Raw genomic sequence first — 21,576 nt, 5'->3', positions numbered from 1 at the left:
AAAAAATATGCGGGCGTACTTAGATTGCGTTATTTTCCATGCAGCTGTGCAATTTCTTTTGCCCGTGGTTACTATTTTAACCATTACTTTGCAAGATAATGTTTTTGTAAGCAATTTTAACTGTGTTTTTTCATCAACGCGTTTCATGCGGAGGTGACGTCCACACGGTTCATCTTAACCCTAGAAAGTTTTAAACTTTACCCACCTAGGATATATAGTAGGCCTTACCCCTATCAATGGTAAAACCTGCACGTTTGCGAGCCAGAATCATCAATATAATAACTTTCATAGCAGATTGAATGATGCGAATTTACAGACAGCTTCAAGAGTCATCAGATCCCTACCCCTATGTCAGTGCAATGAGCCGTGGTGTTTTTGCACTTTGGTATTTCACGTTGCTACCTGCTGAGCCTGAATGGTTCAAACTGACATTGACTCACTGTCTGTTTGACATCATCATCATCATCGAATTGATGTTTTCCTGTAAATTGTTTGCGGCATTCGTGATTCTGTTATCCGTGATTCCATATACAAAAATAGGCCTACACTTTCATTTCTTTTACGCTTGAAAGTTTAAAAAATGAGCAAATTCCTCTAGACCAGTGATTTTTTTATTTTCTTTTTTATTTTTAGACAAGATGAAAGAAAAAGTCTTGGAATGATTTCGAGTTCCACAGCAATAAGATCCGTTTTAGATGTCAACATTTGGCCTACAGGTGTCCGCTATCCTTAAATGTATTTTAGTTTGGTGTGGGCCTGTTACCTGACACCCAAAGTATGTTATTGTTTGTATAGGCCTACGACATACACGACTACTTGTTAGTATTTCTACTTTGTGTATTTATAATTTTTAGCGAAACATTTTTATCTCCGCGAGAATTTGGAATAATAAGCAAACATATGCAAACATTTTTGGTATGTACATGTATACCAACCAAAAATCTGTCACATTTTATTGTTAAATCTAATTGGACAAGGGAAGGAACAAAAATTCCGAAACACTGCCCTTGGATGTGATTTGTAAAGGGACCTACAAAAGTTCTCTCTAATTCACGTTTAATTCTCTTTACATCTTTTTAAGTGTACTCGAGACGCAATTCCTTCTGGTACAGATAAATACTTCCGTGGAATACCTATTTAAAATTCGCTTTCAGTGGTTATAGAAACGGGCTTTAAACCGATCGAAGCGTAGGCATGAACGCTTTTTGACGCCATTTTATTGTGGGAAGGTACTACGCATGGGGGCACGTTCACTATGCACAGCTTTGATCCTCCCTGACTCGATCCGAATGACGTAAGGCTTTACTTTTTTTTTTTTTTTTTTTTGCAATAAAACTGCTAGGCGTATGGTATTTTGTTCAAAATAGTTACTTTAAACTGATAGAACGTGGGTTGTCAAGTCACTCGTTACTGGGAATTTTCGAACTAAGAACAGCGTCATTAAGATCGCAACAATAGCGATTTTATTATTCAATCGTGAACTTGCCCGCGGCAAAAAATGGAGGCTTTCTCCAGCTAATTGATTCCATTAAAAGAGACGTGATTAGTTATAAGTGACTGAACAAATTGTCATTTTCTGGCGCAGATATATGTCAATATAAACAGAAGTCGACAAAGTCCCTTTGATATGCATATTTGAACAATTAAGAGATTAAAACACCGTCTGAAATCGGAAGTGATAAATGGAGAACCACATCCCACTTTGTCACATACACGCCGTAATTCCATCGCGGTAATTGACCCACCCCTTATCTATGTACGTCGTCGATCTTTCCAGTCATTCTCTGATCTCGTTCGCCCTCTGACTAAAGCTATAAGAAGACCCAGGTGAAAAGGAGAGCTCATAGCCAAAAAGGATATTAACTTAGTTTGGAGGCTGAAGGAGAAAGTCCGTTGAGCTGTAGCATTATCTTGTCTTGTGTGGAGATTTTTTGAATATTTCCGTTACTACAAAAGGACAATATGGAGCCGTTGAAGAGAGACTTGATTTCACTCAGAGTGGTATTCGTGTTGGGAGTACTTCTAGCAGTTACAGGTGAGATAATTTTTTAAAAATTCGTAGACTTTTTAAAAATAAATATTATTTTCTAGTGATTTTACATTAGGATGATCATTATTTTGCCCTAATGCTAGATGACGATTTACTACGCTATCCTCTTCCTTTTTCATACAAAACCAATTGACTTTAAATCTGATTTAATATGAAAAAAAAGCATGATTTTCGGTTCTGATTTTTCATTATGAGTGAGATTTTGTTAAACAATTCAATATGCACGATTAAGTTATTTTTTCCTTGTTTATTTGTTTCTTTTAAATCATTATTAATGATAATATTATTATAACGGGGTTTTCTTACTTCGCTTAATAAAATAAATCAACAAGTCATTTGTTCTCTCTGAGTCTCATGCATTGATCGTTTATACATGCATTTATTAAATACAGACTTGACATTTAATATGGAATATTTTTTTCGAAATAATTTTTTATCAGTTTTTCCCCATTTTGCTGACTGATAAATGAAAATAAGGATTAAAATCGTGTTTTAATAACTTTAAATTATCTCTTTGATGTCATTGTGACACCAGTTCATTAATGGAATTCGCCAGAGAAGCAAACAAAAACACATTGCCTATTCTATGTCATACGACTTCCATTAAAAGAGATATTTTGGATCTCCATATTTTTCAAATTATCGTCTGTAAAAGGGTAATACGCTCCACAAAAGACCCTCATGTCATTTGCTAGTCACAGTAATGGTCGCTGTTACGCCTGGCCACTTCGTTGCTGTTGCCAGCGCTCTTAAGCGTCAAGGCATTCCTTGGGGATAGGTTTTTAGAGTTCAATCTGGAATAGCATTCCAGGCATCGGTCTAAAATTGTCCAATCTGGTCCAGTTTTGTTGTAGGACATGTAGGCAGTTGATTGGCGAGTAATGGTCTACCGAAATATTGTCTATGTGCTTCAAATGTGGCGATTTTGATGACCAGGGTAGCTGCTCATTCCCTTGGTTCCGTAAGTTATCTGCTATTAAAAGAGCTCTATGTGAATCTGCAACCTCATCGTGCACCCTAGAATTGTTCCTAAGGTGCCCCCTATCAAATGATAGTCAAGTGGTTCCGACATTATTCCTTAATTAGATCTGGTTCAGGTTTTCGTCTATGACTACCATTGGTGTTTTGGTACCAATGTGGTATCTACTCCAAATACTGATGCTGTCAATTGCCCTTGTCACTTTAGACCCGGCATATGCTTCGTCGTAGGCCTCTTCTGGATATCTGTAAACTCTGTTTTGACTAATTGGGCGGTTCAGTTGAAATCTGACCTCAATAAAGAAAGCCACGCAGTTTCAGTGTTCTACCCAGAAACGGTCATGGCCCCCAATTCATTAGAGAAACAGACGACGATGCTTTGCTGTATACAGTGGGTGCCTCGGAGGTCGTTTGGTGTTCTTACCTGCTAAAACCAGTTTGGTGTTCGCTAAGGGCTTTGAAAAACGCATTTTATTGGCAATTTACCCCTCGTTCTGAACGGACTAAGTGTTTGTTGTTTAGTTGCAGCAGCGTATCCCGAAAGACAGTGGGTCCTGTACCATGTAGGTAAGATTTTGATAAATTGGGGGTGACCTCTGTGTAGGTACATCAGTCTGGGCATTACTCTATTAAACTTTGGGGACCGTTCCATTTGGCGCTATGATCTGTCTGGTTATGTCTGTCTTTTTCGCGCCATTCTGCCTTAGATTAACAAATTTGTAATGCAATACTTGACTCATCTTACGCACTGCAAAACTGACCGCTTGCATGCAAAATTTCAAATTCTTCTATGCAATGGTTGCCGAAATATGGATACTTTTTTGACAGAACCAAGCTTTGCCTAAGCCAAGCTTTGATCAGCCCAAAGGAACACTACCCAATTAAATCACTGCAAATTACATAATGTAGCAGCACAACAGACATGAAAGTCAGTTAATTGGTAGTGACACACCTGACTTCACACTTTTACATTCACAAATCTGATATGAGATCGGAGTTTTTTGAAAAAAGAACATATTTTTACCTAGGTATACCTTCGAAACTGAAATATTCCATATTAAATGTCAAGTCTGTATATTCAATATATATTTAATAAATGCACATATGAATGATCAATACATCCACACAACAGAAAGTATGGCCAGAAGATAATACATTTCAAACAATTCGTCAGAAACATCTTTTCCTTGTATCTGAGATATAGCTTTTTGATTATCTGTTAAAATTCGAACTCATCTGTCTGTGACCTTCTTAAAAGTTTACAAAAATCAAATTTAGAACTAATTTACTATACATTATTGTTAGATTCCATCTATTTGTTATCCATCATTTTTTTTAGTTTATTCAATCATACCATATATATATATATATATATATATATATATATATATATATATATATATATATATATATATATTCTTAAACACGAAACCCGCTATTTGTCTTGCAATATGAAGAGCGGTCGTACGTGTTTAGCGAACATTTCGAATTATATTGGCATATTTTAGAGTATTAGACGGCCTATGCGTCTGAAAAGTACACGAAACCTTTTTAAATGTATATTCGCATCTGCTACCCCCCCCCCCCCAAAAAAAAAAAAATTGATAGAGAGAGCTTTAATGAAAGTTTTAAGTAGACATGGCCATCAAAATTTTACCTCGCTCAGCCGTCGCCCTAATTCAAATGCCCTCTTATAATAAAATATAGAATATACAGTTGAACGACACTGCCAATGTGAGCCCCAGTAGAGATTTCTTGGCTGTGGAAATCGTACAATGTCTCAATAACATTTAAGTCATCCCGGTAATGGGGAAAATTAGATTTATTATAGATTAGACGTACTCCGGAGACACTTAATTATACAGTTGACTCCCAGTGAGTTTTTTTATTAGAATAGAACTGTGCTTGGTGCTCTCTTTTGACTGCCATACAAGATATACAGTCTTAACCTCTTTCCTACGCTTGTTTTATTCATTTATTTATTTATTATTTATTTTTTTTTTAAATTTCAAAACGGTGAATCGGAAAACAACATTAGGTAATAAGATTTAAGGAATCTCAAAAAAGCATTCGCTGTGCATACGATATGCATATGAAAGCGGATATTTCTATAACATCATCAAAATGATGCTAATAATAATTTACAGGTATGTCTCGGAAAATGCAGCAAAGATGTATCAACGTATATGAAAAATTCCTTTTTGAATATTCTTTTCTCGATTTTGCATATACCCTTTTTGATATTATTGCATTTGGATATTTTTGGTTTTTAATTTTAGAATATGACATAAGAATTTGAATATGAAAAAGTAATTTGCAAAAAAAAAAAAAACACACACACACACACACACACACGCACACACGCACTAAGACAGAAATATAAAGGAAAGAAAAAGTTAGGCCACTTGTAACAACAGTGCCCGATATAATATGTTTGCAGGGAAATATACCAACGAAAATTTATAATTCAGCTCACATCAAATTATTCCATCCCCTTCTCCTGTATTCTAATAGGGCCTGAAGAAATGAACACTACCATATTAATCTTAAAAATCACAAAAACAGGTAAAGTGTTCAAAAAATTATATCCAATAAGCCTTCATATCAAATTTATATTAAAAAAGAAGTCAGAGTTTTGGGAGGTCTTAGCTTTTATTAGATTGCCATCAGGCAAGGTTGGCATGAGTCCTCTGACAGATAGGATGGCTGGTTCAAATCTCCTGAAGCGTTTGCGTGGGTGTTTCGATATTGGTTAAGTTTTAGCATTGCAGAATTCGTACCATATTTCAGTAGAACTCTGGGGTCGCTATGGTGCACATTTGACCACGTATCTCCTTCTAAATGAACCTAACGCAGCCGACTCAGCATTTAATAATCGGAATCCCCAATGAGTCTTTATGGCGGGGAGTAAATCGACAAATCTGGTTCGTTAGCACAGATTTCCCTCGAGAGACACTCCATAGGCCTGCCATGCCATCTGCTGCCGAGTCACTGACGTGGATAATTTGAAATTAAACTACCCATACAGTGTCAATCGTTTAGAACTCGAGCATGCTCTTCCGGCAGGCGTCTGTAAGTTTAACTTGCACTTTGCCAAAGAGGAAGATATTAACACATCAGCGCCTTTAGGACAACATTCGAGAAACTGGGCTAATGCGAGTATAATAAACATATCCCCCTGAGATAAAAGGGGTGAAATGAATGGAAACGATAGAAGGGGAGTGACAACACTGAGCTAAAAGAAAGTGAAAATTTTCTGATCGTGTGTAAATTGCTGTGGGGTGGGAGTTTAAGAAAGGGAAGTTTTATTTATTTATTTATCTTTTAAGTTTCTTTAACTTGGCCTTATGACATGTGCATCATCTGATTGTTTCTATTACAGCAAGCAGTAAAAAAAAACGCTTTTTTTCGGTAAAAGTCACGTTATTCTCTGAACAACATGAACTACATAAAACTATGTAATTAATGTCTTTTTTTATTTGCAGCGTGGGCCTCCAGTTTACCATTGTCTGAATACAGCGAGGGGCAAGGTCCAGTGGACAACAGCGACATCTATGTATCGTTACCAGGGAATTACCGCGACAATGACGTGCCACGTGTGCGGGACATTCTGCCGTCTTTTGTTTTGGCGCGTTTGAACCAGAGGAGACCTAGTAATGCTGGTGGCTTTGCCGAGTACCTGAGGAAAAGAAAATGTCAGCCTGAATTCTTCTCTGGGACGAGCAGATGTTAAGTTAGTAAATATTGTTTTTTTAAAATGACTTTTCGAAGATGTCGCAGCTTTTGCAACGGCGATACCACATGGCCAATTTTGCCTAGATCTGTTTCTTGAAACATGCCTTATAAATATACAATGATGCCACCTACATTCAGAACTGCACGACTGGTCCAGAAAGGACACTACGTGGTGTTGCCATTTTGCTATGTTCTTGCAAACAGCATATAGAGCATCCCAGACGTACAAATGTGAATTTGCCATTACTGTATTTTATTTTCTGTATTTGTATTCTGTGTTTGTATTTTTGATTATTTGTTTCGGACGCAAAAACATACGAAGATGTACATAACATTAAAAGGCGAGATATTTCAGTACTGCGGGCTTGACTAACTGTACCCAGGAGACAAGAAAATCTGACATCTTAGCCAACCAAATGGAAACTGCTTCCCAGACAAGAATAAAAAAGAAAAAAAAAAGGATGAAATAATTTTAAAAATTACTTACAGTTGTCTTTGAAAGTAAAATATTAGATTTATAGCATTGTGCTATCTTAAGTCACATTAAATGCACGCACGCTGACAATGATTTTTACTGCATGATTTAGAGTCACTACAGGACTGTCAGTGTGGATAATTATTGTAATTTGGTATCCAAACACACGATAGCCCTTTTAACCGGCTTTTTGAGCTATGCTGCATCTTAAGGTCTTTTTAAACAAATATTATCTGTGTTGGATTCTATATCCTTGGGTACCTAGAGTTTACTCCGAATTGATCTAGTTGTGCGGATTTTAAACCTTCTGTGATTTTCATTCATAAAATTTTGTACATACGAACCGATACTATTTTAATCATCGATTTTTGCCCTGCTAGATGCGGAAAAAATCCGTTGCACACCACCTACATTCTCAACAAAATACATTGAAACGAGCCCCTGAGAAACAATTACTGGTAAATAAAAAAAAATCAATGTTTCTCATAAGACAGATGGAAGACCAAGAATGGACTGGCTGTTGTGTTTCTGGTTAGTTTCTTCTCCGCTGCAACTGGCTTGAACAACTAACACAATGGCTACTTGGTCCTTCTCTAATGCAATATTAATTCTGGTGGCTGTTGAGCAATCGAATGTAACTGTGTATTCTTTGTCAAGGCATTGAGCATTGTTGTTCTCTGGCGGTTCCAGTCATCCAGGAAGTCGTTTCTCTGCCGCTTATGCCACTTGATAACTCATAAGCAATCACGTAAAGATTCCAAATTCTGTTAATGCATTGGAACATGTTAGTTACGAGAAAAAGCCCAGGTGACTGGGAAAAGGCATTGGGTTTAATATGTCCCCGTGCTCTTATTCCTTTTCGGGATGAGAGTGGATAAGGCACGGTTGGTGTGGATCTGTAGAAAACTTCAGTTACCAAATTCTTAAAGGAGCTCATTATCTATCCTTCGCTTGCTCTCTCTCTCTCTCTCTCTCTCTCTCTCTCTCTCTCTCTCTCTCTCTCTCACACACACACACACACACACACACACACACACACACAAACACACACGGGCAGAAATCAATATAATATAAAAATGATGTTGGTGCCTAATATCAAGGATTTTTCACATTATGCAGAATCTCTATTGAAACATTGCTTTTTTTAAATACAGTTTGTTTTATTCACAGTTGTACTTGTGCATTATCATGCATATTTTCTATCACATTTGAATGACTGCGCCCATGCACGTGAGCGAAATCGTGCTCGTGCGCACGTGGGCATAAGTTCTCTGCCAGTATCTTGGAAAAGATTCTATGCGACACGCAGCCAACCATGACACGAGGGGCCTGTTTCACAAAATTACTTAAGCCCGAAAACTGGTTTAAACTTTAAGACCAAACTTTTAGTCAACTTTTATACCCAAGATATATCCGTAGTGGGACAATGAAACAGAATATGATGGCTGCTTCATAACAGTTAAGAAAGTCACAGTCGTTGGTTCAGATCAGTACTACTTTTATCAACTGGTCCATTATGCATTAAGATACAGAAATACACCAAAAATTTGGTTTAAAGGCTTACACCAATTCTATGACTAAAACTAGCTACCCCTGGCGTAAAACACATTTCCACAACTTACCGTGGCATTTGTGAGAGCGAACGACCCACCCAATCAACCTGATAGCCCATTCATCATTTATGGGCATGGCTCTCTATTTTCTACGTGTCAAATTGCAATTAGGTCCAATTACTGCGGTAACCAAGGCGCGTGATATTGTTGTTAACTCGATGTGGACCCTTCACGGTCGGTTTAATTCTATTATGATCTTTCACATTAAAAAATGTCGTGAAGAAAGGTCACAAAGGTCATTTTATGTCTCTACTTTCTATTAGATAATTTAAACGGGGTAGGAAAAACTTAGGTTCCATCTAAAACTAATCATCAAAAATTCTTCATGTACTGTCTACTTAGATACCCACGTTTTCGAGAGTATTCTTATTGAATATGTGTATATTTTTGGTCAAGATTTGTGTTCTTTACCATTCTGATTTGTTTCATTATGTGTGGCACTCTCAGCTAAATACACGTATTATAATTGATTTATGAGAAAGTTCCGTTCTTTATATTATTGGATTTTGAAACACCACTCTGAAAGCAAGCGATTATGGAGTATTTAGAAAAGCTGCTTTAATGTTTCAGGCACCATGTGCGAACTTGTACATTTTTTCGGAATAAATATATACCGAATCAGCAATATTTCTACGTATTTCAACTCACCTCTTTATCTTTGAGGTGACGCAGCAACAGTTAAATAAAATGAGTTCTGAGGGTTATTTAACCAGTCCTTATTCAAGAAATGGCCATTTGTGAAAAAGAAAGCCCAAATTAACGATTCGAGACGGGGAGGGGGGGATCAAATTCACAGTGCGAGCGATTATTAAGCATAAAGCAACATTAAGAGTTCTCTGTGGTCAAAATGTAAATCTTTCCAACTTACCAAACCGATGCTCAATGTATTTTTTTCATGCGAATCAAACAGGTCCGATAAAAAATCAATTTCCTAAAAAAATGTTAACCATTAATCAGTCCCTAAATACCTGTTTGGCCTAAAAGCAAAATGTTTCATGTGTCATCAAGTTCAAAACAAGACATTTTTTACAACATTCCATACAATAGAAATAGGATTGCATGGTCATAATATCGAGAGGCACTGTCACATAAACGAAATAGCGGTTGTCAATAAATAAAAGATCTCCTATCAATCCGACGCGCGGAACAACACAACCACAACCCTGATCACATTAAACTGTCCTAAACACGCAGAAAAATACCAATTTAGGACAAAAGATCTAGTTGGGATACGAATCCTCGCGGTAAAAGACCCCAGGGGAACAAAACGCTCTCGATTCGAATTCCATTAACTAAATTGCCTGCCTGCCCGCACCCGAGAAAAGTGATGACAGAATTGCGGCGAAACAATTATTATCGTTAAAATATTGATGAAACACTATTTGCGATGGTTCCGTGCTATAGATCAGGGCTGTCAATTAAGTATTAGGCGTTAAGAGATAAAAAGATGATTACTAAGTAATGGGGATGAGCAGGGAAATACGGAGTGGCAAAAGTTTGTAATCGCTTGTTGATACGTATGTGGTTTTCATATCTATTTATCCCATTTGTCTATCTATCTGTTCTCTGTCGGTCTATCTGCTTGCCTAACTGTCTCTCCACAACAACAACCTAAATATTGGGTGCACCATGGACACAATTATCTATAATTTAGTTGTACAGAAATTCGTAATGAACCGAATTAGGTATCTGTCCATCCTTTTTCCACTGAATCCCACCGCCGAGGATGTTCATCTACAGATAATGGGGTGGCTTCCTTTGCCAATTGTTCTCTCAAGAAAGGAGATCGTCCTGCCAATCTACTGATACACATAAGCTTTCTTTCTCGTCGTATTTAAGAAATATGGAATTGTCCGACTGAGGCTTCAGTCCGCTTCATATCCTTCTCCGCGGTTTGATAAGAAAGAAAGCTATTTCCCAAAGCTAAGCATGATCTTTAGCCTCTGTGCATGTGTTCACTAAGGTCACCCCAGTGTTTAACATTCCCAAGTACAGATTCATTAATTCATGGTTTCTTTGCTGTACCTGGTAAGTTATTATAAATCATATATCATAAATAAAAATGCGATGGTACATGATAAATTTATTATCTTAAATATAACAAAATGGATAGACAGTGAGCTACATGAAATCTCCATTCCTCGGTTATTGTCCAAAGGTCAGTATCAAAGAGAACCCAGTTTGAAATGTCGTCTACAACATCTGAAGCTGGTTTGCATAAGCTTGCATTGAAGACCTTGAAAAAATGCTGTCACGAAGTGATTAGAAGGCTTTAATTTCGCAGGAAAAATAAATAGGCGAATCCGAAATTTATGTCTACAATTAGAAATGCAATATTAAGTATTCATCGATTTCTACACACATCAAAAAGAACAAATGTGTTGTGATTTAAAGGGATCATTACGAAATAAAGCCAGACATTAATTTAAATGTCAATTTAAGTGTAAAAACATTCAAAATGAAGGCATACTCGCGATGTTGCAATTACCAAAACGATAGCTAGCTGTAACGGAGAGGAGTAATGAATCAACGGTCTCTTTCATAATCTGTTGCACATAGATCTCTTCACTACTTTCAAATATTTATGTAAAACGGCTTAGTCATTCAATCATAAACACAATGACAACTTGACCATTAATGTGATCAGCGGGTGACGATGAAGAATGGAGGGTGGACAGAATGGGGCGAGGGGATTGAAAGCCTTGACGATTTTTTGTTTAAATCGGCCGTTTTATAGCCTGCCCTTTTTACTGATCATCAATCCCCCTTTTTTGCCATAATTCACTTTAAATGTAGTGTAATTTTTGGGAACACCAGGTTATATATAACAAGACGTAAAAGGCATGCGTTATAACGATAGTTTCAGTCCTTGTTTTATTCTTTGGCTTTATCATACATGTATTTTTAGAAGCAGACAACAACACTTGGTAACTACTGCTCCTCAAACATCTTTACCCTTGGTCCATCACGGTCTTTAGAAGGTCCAAATTGAAATGGCGTGTAAAATCGGTACATGTTGTTCCAGCATTGTCAGTTAACCAAACAGTCTATCAAGCATTTAGAACCCGTTCCTAATATATTATGCGTTACGAAATACAGCATGCCTCTATTAGTCTATATGAACACAGTCCAGGACGAGCCGTTTGATGTTTTACAATAATAGCAGCTTCACTTTACCGATACTGTTTGTAAAAAGCCCGACATGGTTTTTGAACAAAATTGTGCTTAATTTGCTTAATTGACCCAGGGGTAAGTTTTCGCGTGTAAGAATTTGAATTGTGATTCAATTTACCAATTAATTTTTTACACGATGGGCCTTTTCACAAATTTACCCATTAGACAGAGTTCATGAATTAAAACGGCGTGTATTCAGTGAATTGTACGGAAAACGTGTAATGGAACCGTCCCATAGGGTGATTAGTTTAGGGCTATAAGGCCCTGAACAGGGATGATTTACCTAAAACTGTTCTAAACTGATAACAGGAAGTCGACGGCTTGAACACCCCATTTTAAACATTTCAACCTTTAGTTGTTGTTTGACTCCGATGTTGAATGAAGAAAATAAACAAGTTTGTTGCAGCCAATACATCTGAAATAGCTAGTGACAGCATACATTATAGGCCACAAAGTGCACATAGTTCTTCATTAACAATATGAAGTTAAACCATAAAACTAAAATCTTCTATAGTCGTGGGAATAAGTATTTGTTAATTTTGGCTAAAGTTTAATTCGGCACGGTTTCTCATCCTCATATCTAAGTTCACAAGCTGGTGCGGGGATGGGCGGTTTCTCATGGCATCTCAAAATCAAAACGAATTTGTCAACCTCAAAAAGGTGTACAAAACTACTCTTGTGGGTTGTTTGCCAGATTCTTCTCCACAGTCTACACACATTCCAAGGGTAATTTTAAGTCGGCTCCAGTTATCAACTGGTAAGAATCATGATTGATTCATATCACTGTAATGTTTAGAACCCAATAGCCTTGTTGTTTAGTAGTAAGGGAATGCAGTAGTATCACATGCATGGTCATTTTTGCCTGGTCATTGTCAGGAACAATTAAATTAGAACAGATAAAAGGATGTATTAGACAAACTAATAATGCCCGTATGTATAATGGAAGAATTCAACCTTTAACAAACAAACAAACAAACAAACAAACAAACAAACAAACAAAAAAAACATTGCAATTCATGAAAAAGATCGAAAAAATTCAAAGCGAAGATTTGGCACTGTTTATCATGTGGTGTAGGTAACTCGTCATAAGGCCAAGTTTTTTTCCAAAAATGGGTGAGAAATTTTAAACAAATTTCTTGAAACTACAGTTCGTGCTATTTTTAGAAGAGGGGATCTGCGTTCGAAAAGTTAGTGTTATGACGTAGACTCCATATTTAGAAGTCATAAAATATTTCATACATCATGAAATGCTGAAAGAGCAAAACGATGTAGTTCCCGTAGGTGACTAACTGTGCAAACGCCTCCCCCGTAGTTGCTTTTATTAGTAATCATAAACCTACTTAAATCACCAAAATAACTATAATGCTAGCCCTCTTGTGGCCGGCAAAGTCTGTTAGATGTGATGCCCGCTGCGGCACTAAGTATAATCATGCTCAATGTTCTCGAAATCTGCCATTTTATTTGATTGCCACCAGAACTCACTACAGACTCGATGCGTCTTCTCTCCTCGTACAGAACAGCACTCTGTTGTCGTGCCGTTCACGGTAAATTTGCTCTCCATTTACCGTTAAGTAACGCTTTTAGTCCGTGCCAAGAGAGACGCTGGTAACGCGTTTAACTTGAGGAGCAGTCTCAATGGGATTCAATTAATCTCTGTAGCGCGTCCCAAGTTGCGTTTCGATACCGCGATAACAGATGTTTTGTAGCAGTTTTATTCACACCCTAAATCATGATATATGTTAATATGATAAGATGTGCTATCCTTCACGACCTGTCACGTGGGGATTGAACACGAGTAAGTAATTGCCCCGCCCCCTGCATGGCCACTCATTGGCAGGACACCACGTGGTATAAGTTTGGTTTCCACGTGGTATTGGTGAGTTCGACTTCGGAGCGCCTCCAACAGGTACATTGAGGACGCTTTTAAGCAAACAACCATTGTATCCTAATGTACATGTCTTGGTGGAAACACTCGTCCTGACGTCATACTCATTTCTAAAACGTGTCGATCCAGGACCGACTTGGGGTCAAACCTACTTTGCCAGTGTAGACACCTAGAGTGACACGCGTGGTCGATGAGCTGATGCATTGCCCAACGCGAGCTGGTAGTTGCTCAAACACAATAACTAACTTTGTAACTCTAACCATTGTCAAGGTATTCCGGAGACGAGTGTCATCCGGGGGATTATTTTTTTTTTCTGGGGACTGATTCTGTGGCGTGTCACATTATCGTTAATTAGAGCTGAGGCGACTAACGAGACACATTAATTGGTATAAAGGAGATACCCCGAGTTGTAACCGACACACACGTAATAAGAGAGAGTGAAAAGAGAGACAGAGAGAGAGATAAAGAGGGCGAAACAACCCGTAGCGTGCATTTGGTTTCGTAGGTTTTTTCGTAGACCGTGTGAGGAGGTAACGTTTAGAAGGTCACAGTGATATAAAGAAGAACATTTTAAAGGTTTTTAATATGCAGACTTTTAACGCGACATCGTGGAGCATCGGGGTGTGCCTCCTTGCTGTTCTGTACCTCATATATTGTACAGGTAAGTCCTCTGATTTCCGTATAGTTATGTTATTTATTGTTATATATTGGAGACCAAAAAGGATTTTTCTTAACCAGAAGTGTAAAATCTGTGTACAACCCTTGTTGCATTTTGATTCAATTTGGATTTTATATTCCTGATATTTGATAACTTTTGCATAAGTCAGAATACGAAATTGTCATTTTTCCTTTAGTTACTTGTTCTAATATGTTGTGCGATCATTAGCAGACTGTTAGACCAAATTAGATATATAAGCTGACGCTGCAGTCTTCCAGGTTAACGACGAATTTAACAGGAACGAGTCACTACGATGAACAATGTCATTACGCAAGTAAGCATTGTTAATTTTCTTCGCTCGAAAGCAGAAATCAGAAATACTAATGCTTCCTCTTAAAAAGAATGCATCGACTTTCAAAGACGAATCATTTTCAATACAGATCTGCTACATAATCTTACAACATATTTCACGGAATAAAACTAATTTCATTGGTCAACACCAAACACGTTTTATTTGAAATGACGTGCTGATCCTGCTTTGAAAAGAAAAACATCCTTGGGTCGAAGTTAGATAGCGGGAAAAGGACAGAAAATTAAAGATCTAGAATCAGATGTGATTATATAAACTATATGGCATTTTAGGGAAAACAACCAAACGTAAACAGACCTGTGAATAATATCAGAGGTCCGTTTCACAAATGCACTTTAATCTGCAAATTAGTGCAAAAGTTTAGACTCCATTTTTAGTCCACTTTGATTCAAGATAAATCAGTAGTGTCCCAACTGAGGAATCACGGCGCCCGTTTTATTACAAGAAAGACAAGGGTAATGTTTGTTAACGTCACCCTCTTTATTCAAGTGGGTTTTCCTAAACTGAAATGTCTCAATTTGAATTTAAATGAAGAGCAATTTAAAACCAACTATTCTTTTGTGACATTAACCACAGGAAACAACGACGCCGAAAACAGCTCACAAAAAGGACACCGTCATCGTTGAAACATTTTCGAGCATGTTCTGTGTTTTATCAGCACTTTCGTTGACATGCACGCCACACAGTGAACCCAAGCCTAATCTATTACGTTACAAAACATTTCAAGTAATAAATCCAATATGAATGCATCAAGATAGTCGTGGGTGGACCTTAAAGATGACCACTTATGAGTTATGTACTTGTCAATAACGTCCACCTTATCCCACATGCAAGAGCAAATTTTATCCCGGCTGCTCATCAATAAAATTCCGCTCTTGTTGTAACGAGTACTTATTGACCACGAGGGTATTTGGGTTTGGTTGGGTGCATCTCACTATACCTGATTGTTTCCCACGCACAGGCTGGGTGGAGCACTTTCTTTAATTGGCACGAGGATAGTAAGTCTCCGTAACACAGCATGCACTTCCTATTAGCGCGTGTGCATAGTATTAATGCATAGTACATCATATTTGCGCATACCCTCTGAGTAATTGCCTTTTCAACGCTTATATGATGTTATTAATTGTTCAGATGTTCGATTTTTCCATTTTGATTTTATAGTGTTTAGTAAATAAGGTTTCTTCATTTAAGAACCAAACTCGCCAAGCAGTTGCACGTTAAGAAGTAGACGCGAAGTCGTCTCTATCAAATCCTTGCAGACGGCGATCTTTGATCCCACAGTTCGTAATTTGTTATCCGACTATCCCAGAAGAAAAGTTCTTCAAAGCTTTCTAAATCAAGTCGGCTTTGCGATTTCGCCAGCATTCGTGGACCATAACAATTCATGGTATTCCTGGTGGATTTCCTGCACTTACTAACCGGCTTGATAATTATAATGAATACGTTTGCTCTTGACATCAACGCTTCAAGTCATGAAGCTAACGAGCAGGAATTATGGAATGACCATATCATAACTTCAAGGTCAAGGAAGATAAAATCAGCTCTCTGTGTATAAGGCATTGAATTGAAGTTGCCTCTTGCAGGTCTTGAAAGTACCAAAATACATTCATTTTTTAAAAGGACATACATGTCACAAGTGTTGTACATGGGGTGTGTAGTAAGGCCTATGTCATCTTCGGTCCTTCTCATTGCTAAGCATATTAAATGTGGTATGCTGGTGGTCTCTTCAAAGCTTTTTGCAGAAATAAAATATTATCGCTTTAACAAATTTCTTTTTAGAAACATATAATTTTAAAAACGTACTGTGAAATAAAATGGAAGATTTTTCTCAGAAAACGTGTTTAATAAAGCTGCTGGTGGTGAAATCAATCCTAATGTGAAATACTTTAATTTACTTTGTAAATCCCTTTCAAATGTGGGTTTTCTGCAAAGATTTTGAAAAGTTTGAGTTTCACTTATGCAGTTATAGCAGACGGCAAATCATTCATACGAATGGTGATGTTGACTATTGTTATACAGACATTCTTCAGTTTTTTGGCGTTTTATAAAAACTTAAAAACCACATGGCGACTGGTTTTGAAAATACCAACCAAACACCACTGATAGAAATGCCACTTTCATCATTTTGTTGTATATTTCTGCGCCACCTCTGATAGAAAAAGAAAGGAGGAACATACGAAAATTAATCAATTAAATATAAATAATAGAATTACAATATAAATTATAAAAAATAAATAATAAATAGGTGTTTTGCGCATGCCCTACCTTGGCATCTGCCCAAATATCTCTGCGCACGTGATTCTTTTGTAAAATTGAAATGCATCTTGGCATACATTGAGTATAACACGACAATAAATGTGGTCAATGAAGACCAAAAGATCGACGATGTGGCTTATTTGTTTTAAACTCTCTGAAGTCCCTTGGTATACTTAGCAAATTTAATCGAGTCGTGGAAGTACTCTATTATTATCCCCTTAAGAGTAACACTATTCAATTCTAGCTTATAGGTCCGATTTTATTACATGGCTCAGTGGACTTGACTTTACAGATGCACTTGAAGTCAAGTTTTTGCTGTACATAAACCAACCAAATTCCACCAAACCATGCCCGAAAAATGATTTTAGAACGAATAATATTTGAAAATAATATTTCTGCTTACATTCTGTGCTGTTTATAGTCGGGTCAGATAAGTAGGTCAGATAAGTAGGTCAGATAAGTACATGTCGGCAATAAACCACCAAAAATTTGGAGATGGTGCAGTTTAAACCTTTTTCATGGCAGAGCTAGAGATTAATTCAGTTTATCCCTTGGCAGGTAGACTTTATTAGAGTGGTATAGGAAATTAGTAAAAGTGGTCTATATGCGTGACCGGGCAACCACGCTCGCTTTATATGTATCTTTAACTTTAAAGTCTTATAAAAGACCATTGGTTCATTGGTCATTTGTATTGAAACATTATTTGTGCATGAACAGTTTTCTTTGGAAGATTTCCAGGGAGAATTTACAAGAAATTACACCAAAAAAAAAAAAAAAAAAAAAAAAAAATGATAATTGGATATCCTAGCAAAATAATTATAAATGTAAATGTGGAAATTGAAGACGGCACAAGTTTCCATGTGCTAATTTGTATTTAACTTGTATTGATCCAATAACTCAATTTGCATTGTTACCAAGAAAACAAGAATACCATTTTAAGGTCAAACAGACATCAGAAGCTTCCAGAAAGTAAAATGACCTAACATTAAGTTCTGAACTTTCATCCAAACTATGTCAAGCAAACCCTACATTTGCAAATAAAACTACAAATAAAACGTCGAAATTGTTTGTTAGATTAATTTAATTTGCATTTTCATAAAAAGATGTATCCATACCATATATTTTTTCGTAAATGTTTTACCATAAAAAAAAGACTCGGGCAACAGTTGTCAAGAAAAGATTATTGGACCTGTCGTTAAAGAATGCACTTTACTAAAACAGCATTTTCAAGGTACTTTACCTTATCTTTCTATCTTTTTTTTTAATGGAACCCATCAGATATATATCTGTTTGGGACATTGGGAGGGTTCTATCATACTCGTGTTCTTAAGAGTAACCTTTCTCTTTGGATAATTTCTTTGCATTCCTTTGGGCGTTTGAACAACGTTAAAGGTACAGGGAACTGAATACCTCTACAATATCCACTCAATCCAACCTTCAGCATCATTACACTAGTTCCATTACTAACCCCATCCGTTACAAATAATTCACATTGATTCCTTTCAGGGCTATCAGAAGCCAGCTACATATACACGGGGGAGGAAGGACAGGCACTGAACCCTCTGATGGAGCCGATCAATGACGACCTGAACGAGCCCCAGGTTCTCCCTATTAACCCCGTGTTACCGCGTTCCCTTCTGGCCCGTATCTGGCCCCAGTTCAGCCGCGAGGTCCGGAATGGCGTGTATAAGAAGAAGCAGTGCAAGCCGGGTCTGCTGACTATGTTTGGTTGCAGTAGAGGATGTAAGTGTTAATTGCAATCTGAAAAATATTTTTTTTAGATAATTGTGGGTTACAAAAGGGACCCCTCCACCTATGTTTGCTAATTATCTCTCTTTCTTTCTCTTTTCAAGAAATGAAATGATTTTTGAATTAATGGTGTAATTTGGGGCGTTTTTTTTTTCGTACTCGGTAACTAAAAAATCCTTCTGTCGACTTCCCTTTTTACCATTTTATCCTCTTTTATAAAATAGGTTATGGAAGGGGCACCCTATTTCTTCTAATTTTTCAAAATATATTTTGTCGGGTATCGTGTGATGTCATAGATATTCGCTATTTCGTGGTTATTTATACTTTTGTCTTTTTATTAAAGTTTTTATCAATCGCACGACTTCTCAAGACAGATTTTGATGGTTTATCTATATTTATTTGTATAGCACTAGTACTGAAGTTGGTAAAAATGGCGTGCTAAGCCTTTTTCACATCTAGCGGTATACCTTTACGGCCTGGACCACCCATATTGGGAGGTCCTAGCACGTAGTTACTGTACAGGGTGTTTTACTCTCTTTTGCCAGTTCGCTTTGAGCTAATTGATATGGTTAAGTCGAGTGCGGATTCTTCGTTTTGGTGAATCTTTTACGTAATAGCTGGGCCATTAAATTGTCAACTTCTCAAAGACTGTATGGCTGAAGTATATCGCTCCATGTGAAAAGCACATTTTTTTGGCACAAGAGCCCATTTTACAAAAGAACTTTAGCCGAAAATAGGTTAATGTTTCAGATCAATACTTTATATAAATTTTATTTACAATACTTCTTTTAAGTGGTCTACCACAATTAGTCCTACGAGTTCACACTGAGCTAATGTAGACCATTTTTTGGGGGTCTTAAGGTTTAGATCAATTTAAGGCTTTTGTTCTTTTGTGATTCCGAGCTCAGATGTGTAGTAATATACACTGCACATGTGTTTATAAAGTACACCCGTACCATATTTCAATGTGCATGTCACAACCCGTAGTTTTAGAAGTATGCACATATCAAGAATGTTTTATACATTTGATGACATACGTAAATCTGTTCAACAAGGACTTCAGAGTTGAGTTTGGACAATATTTTATACTTGTAGTATGTCGTTGCCAATTGTGATGTATTTTTGATTTTCTCACTCCTCACGTGTTTTGCAAAAGTGTGTTAGGTTAGAGACTCAACATATCATTTCTGTTTTTCAGAAACTCCCTGTTCTGTTTGAAAGTGTTTTGCATTCATTTGGAGACCTTATATTATTTGGACAAAGGACAAAACTCTTATTATATGACAAAAGGATGGATATTTTATTGAATGGATGGTGAATACTATTTTCATTTCTCGCATGCCGACTGACTAGAACTCTTCAGAGCGTACACGCATGTTTTATCTACTTCTTGGAGAATGCGCATATTATTCAGAGAGAATCTTCTGTCTTGCAGAAAAAAAGTACATATTTGGAATGCCATATTTCGTTCACGAGAGCATGAAGGATGGATTATTTCACTTCATGAAATGGCGATATTAACAGTTTTTCGTTTTACACGTGCATGGTGAAGTCATTGACGTCAGAACTGGTGTGCATGTCTTGCAGAGTTTCAGTTATATATATATACGAAATCACTGTTGGTGACGTAACGGTCCCTTGCGCGCTTTCTTTCAGCTGGCATCATTATACAGAACGGAAGAGAAGACCAACCAAAGCTGATCACGATTTAGTCCAAATGTATCTCGAGCCTTCAGAGTGACAGAAATGCAAATCAATTCACAGCCGCCACGTAAAGAATGAAAACCAAATCTAATAATGGGCATTCACGTACGACAGATGGTATGAGATCCGAAGTTTTCTCCATATCCCGTAAAACCCACCAGGAAACTGAAACTGGACATGGTGATGTTTAATTGCCATTCTTTATTCGAATAAACCTACAACCGGACCAAGCAAAATATACACTTTAATATTCCCAATCCGTCGTGAAGAACAAAGCTGTTGGCTCCAATCATTAAACTTAAAAGTATCAATGCTGTGTGCATTAAATTCTGGTAAACCAAGTTAAATCATTTCTTCAGATTTTGTATGATTTTGGTTTAAATAATTACAAACGGCCAACATAATTAAGTTAGGAAATTCACTGACTACTGTATTTAACCTTATTTGACGATAATAGTTTTGATGAAAAAAGATCACTCACATGTGAAACAGCATATAATTGCAACATGCTTAGTTTTAGCTCACAACGGAAAAACGGAATCCCATATATGACATCATCTATATACTGCTTACTGGACTCGTGTTTTGTATGTGTTTTATAAGTAGAAATCGGTAAAAGTCAATCACATCCATTCATTCATATTCATTACTCGTATTTTGATCTAATTAAATTAAATCGTATCTTTTATAGGTCATACTTCATTTGTTTATATTTGTTTAACTCTTTCGTTTGTCAGCAGATCCATCTATTCTTTCACAAAAGCGAATGGAATTTTTGAAAATATAATAAATGGCAGTACCCTTTTAAAATGCGTTTATTATTATATGGATTGGAGCACATAGCGCTATTTTTCATAAAATCATGAAGTGAAGTTGAACAAAAAAAAAAAAAAAAATGAATAAATAAGAAATAAGAAATAATTATAATA

At 36.8% G+C, this 21,576-nt stretch overlaps 2 protein-coding genes across 4 annotated transcripts; both read left to right on the top strand.

Moving 5' to 3' along the window:
• The first annotated feature begins 1,314 nt into the window (after window positions 1–1,314).
• On the top strand, window positions 1,315–9,466 carry LOC106151384 (uncharacterized). Its single transcript, XM_013524614.2, has 2 exons — window positions 1,315–2,035; window positions 6,514–9,466. The coding sequence occupies exons 1-2, from the start codon at window positions 1,963–1,965 to the stop codon at window positions 6,759–6,761; spliced, it is 321 nt and encodes a 106-aa protein (XP_013380068.2). The 5' UTR covers window positions 1,315–1,962; the 3' UTR covers window positions 6,762–9,466.
• Window positions 9,467–10,754: 1,288 nt separating this feature from the next.
• On the top strand, window positions 10,755–21,457 carry LOC106151382 (uncharacterized). 3 transcript variants are annotated; one of them, XM_087014000.1, is made up of 3 exons: window positions 10,755–10,879; window positions 18,701–18,937; window positions 20,600–21,457. In XM_087014000.1, exons 1-3 carry the CDS (start codon window positions 10,801–10,803, stop codon window positions 20,653–20,655), a joined length of 372 nt encoding a protein of 123 aa, XP_086870126.1. In that variant the 5' UTR covers window positions 10,755–10,800; the 3' UTR covers window positions 20,656–21,457. The 3 variants fall into 3 exon arrangements, with proteins under 3 accessions (XP_086870126.1, XP_086870128.1, XP_086870127.1); XM_087014002.1 differs by having other exon boundaries at window positions 10,786–10,879; window positions 20,142–21,457; XM_087014001.1 differs by lacking the exon at window positions 10,755–10,879 and adding an exon at window positions 13,889–14,571.
• Window positions 21,458–21,576: the final 119 nt, after the last annotated feature.

The sequence above is a fragment of the Lingula anatina genome, chromosome 5, assembly GCF_051362555.1.
Source record: "Lingula anatina isolate TDL-2025a chromosome 5, LinAna3.0, whole genome shotgun sequence".
NCBI classification, from domain to species: Eukaryota; Metazoa; Brachiopoda; class Lingulata; order Lingulida; family Lingulidae; genus Lingula; species Lingula anatina.
The sequence above is the reverse complement of the archived record's forward strand: the minus strand, read 5'-3'. Positions and strand labels throughout refer to the sequence as shown.

Excerpts from the sequence above, each read along its gene's own strand:
- LOC106151384 (XM_013524614.2), top strand. The coding sequence starts at position 1,963 with ATGGAGCCGTTGAAGAGAGACTTGATTTCACTCAGAGTGGTATTCGTG. Across the intron at positions 2,036-6,513 it reads AGTACTTCTAGCAGTTACAG|CGTGGGCCTCCAGTTTACCA; the intron begins GTGAGATAATTT and ends TTTTATTTGCAG.
- LOC106151382 (XM_087014000.1), top strand. The coding sequence starts at position 10,801 with ATGTGTTCACTAAGGTCACCCCAGTGTTTAACATTCCCAAGTACAGAT. Across the intron at positions 10,880-18,700 it reads TGGTTTCTTTGCTGTACCTG|GGCTATCAGAAGCCAGCTAC; the intron begins GTAAGTTATTAT and ends GATTCCTTTCAG. Across the intron at positions 18,938-20,599 it reads GTTTGGTTGCAGTAGAGGAT|CTGGCATCATTATACAGAAC; the intron begins GTAAGTGTTAAT and ends GCTTTCTTTCAG.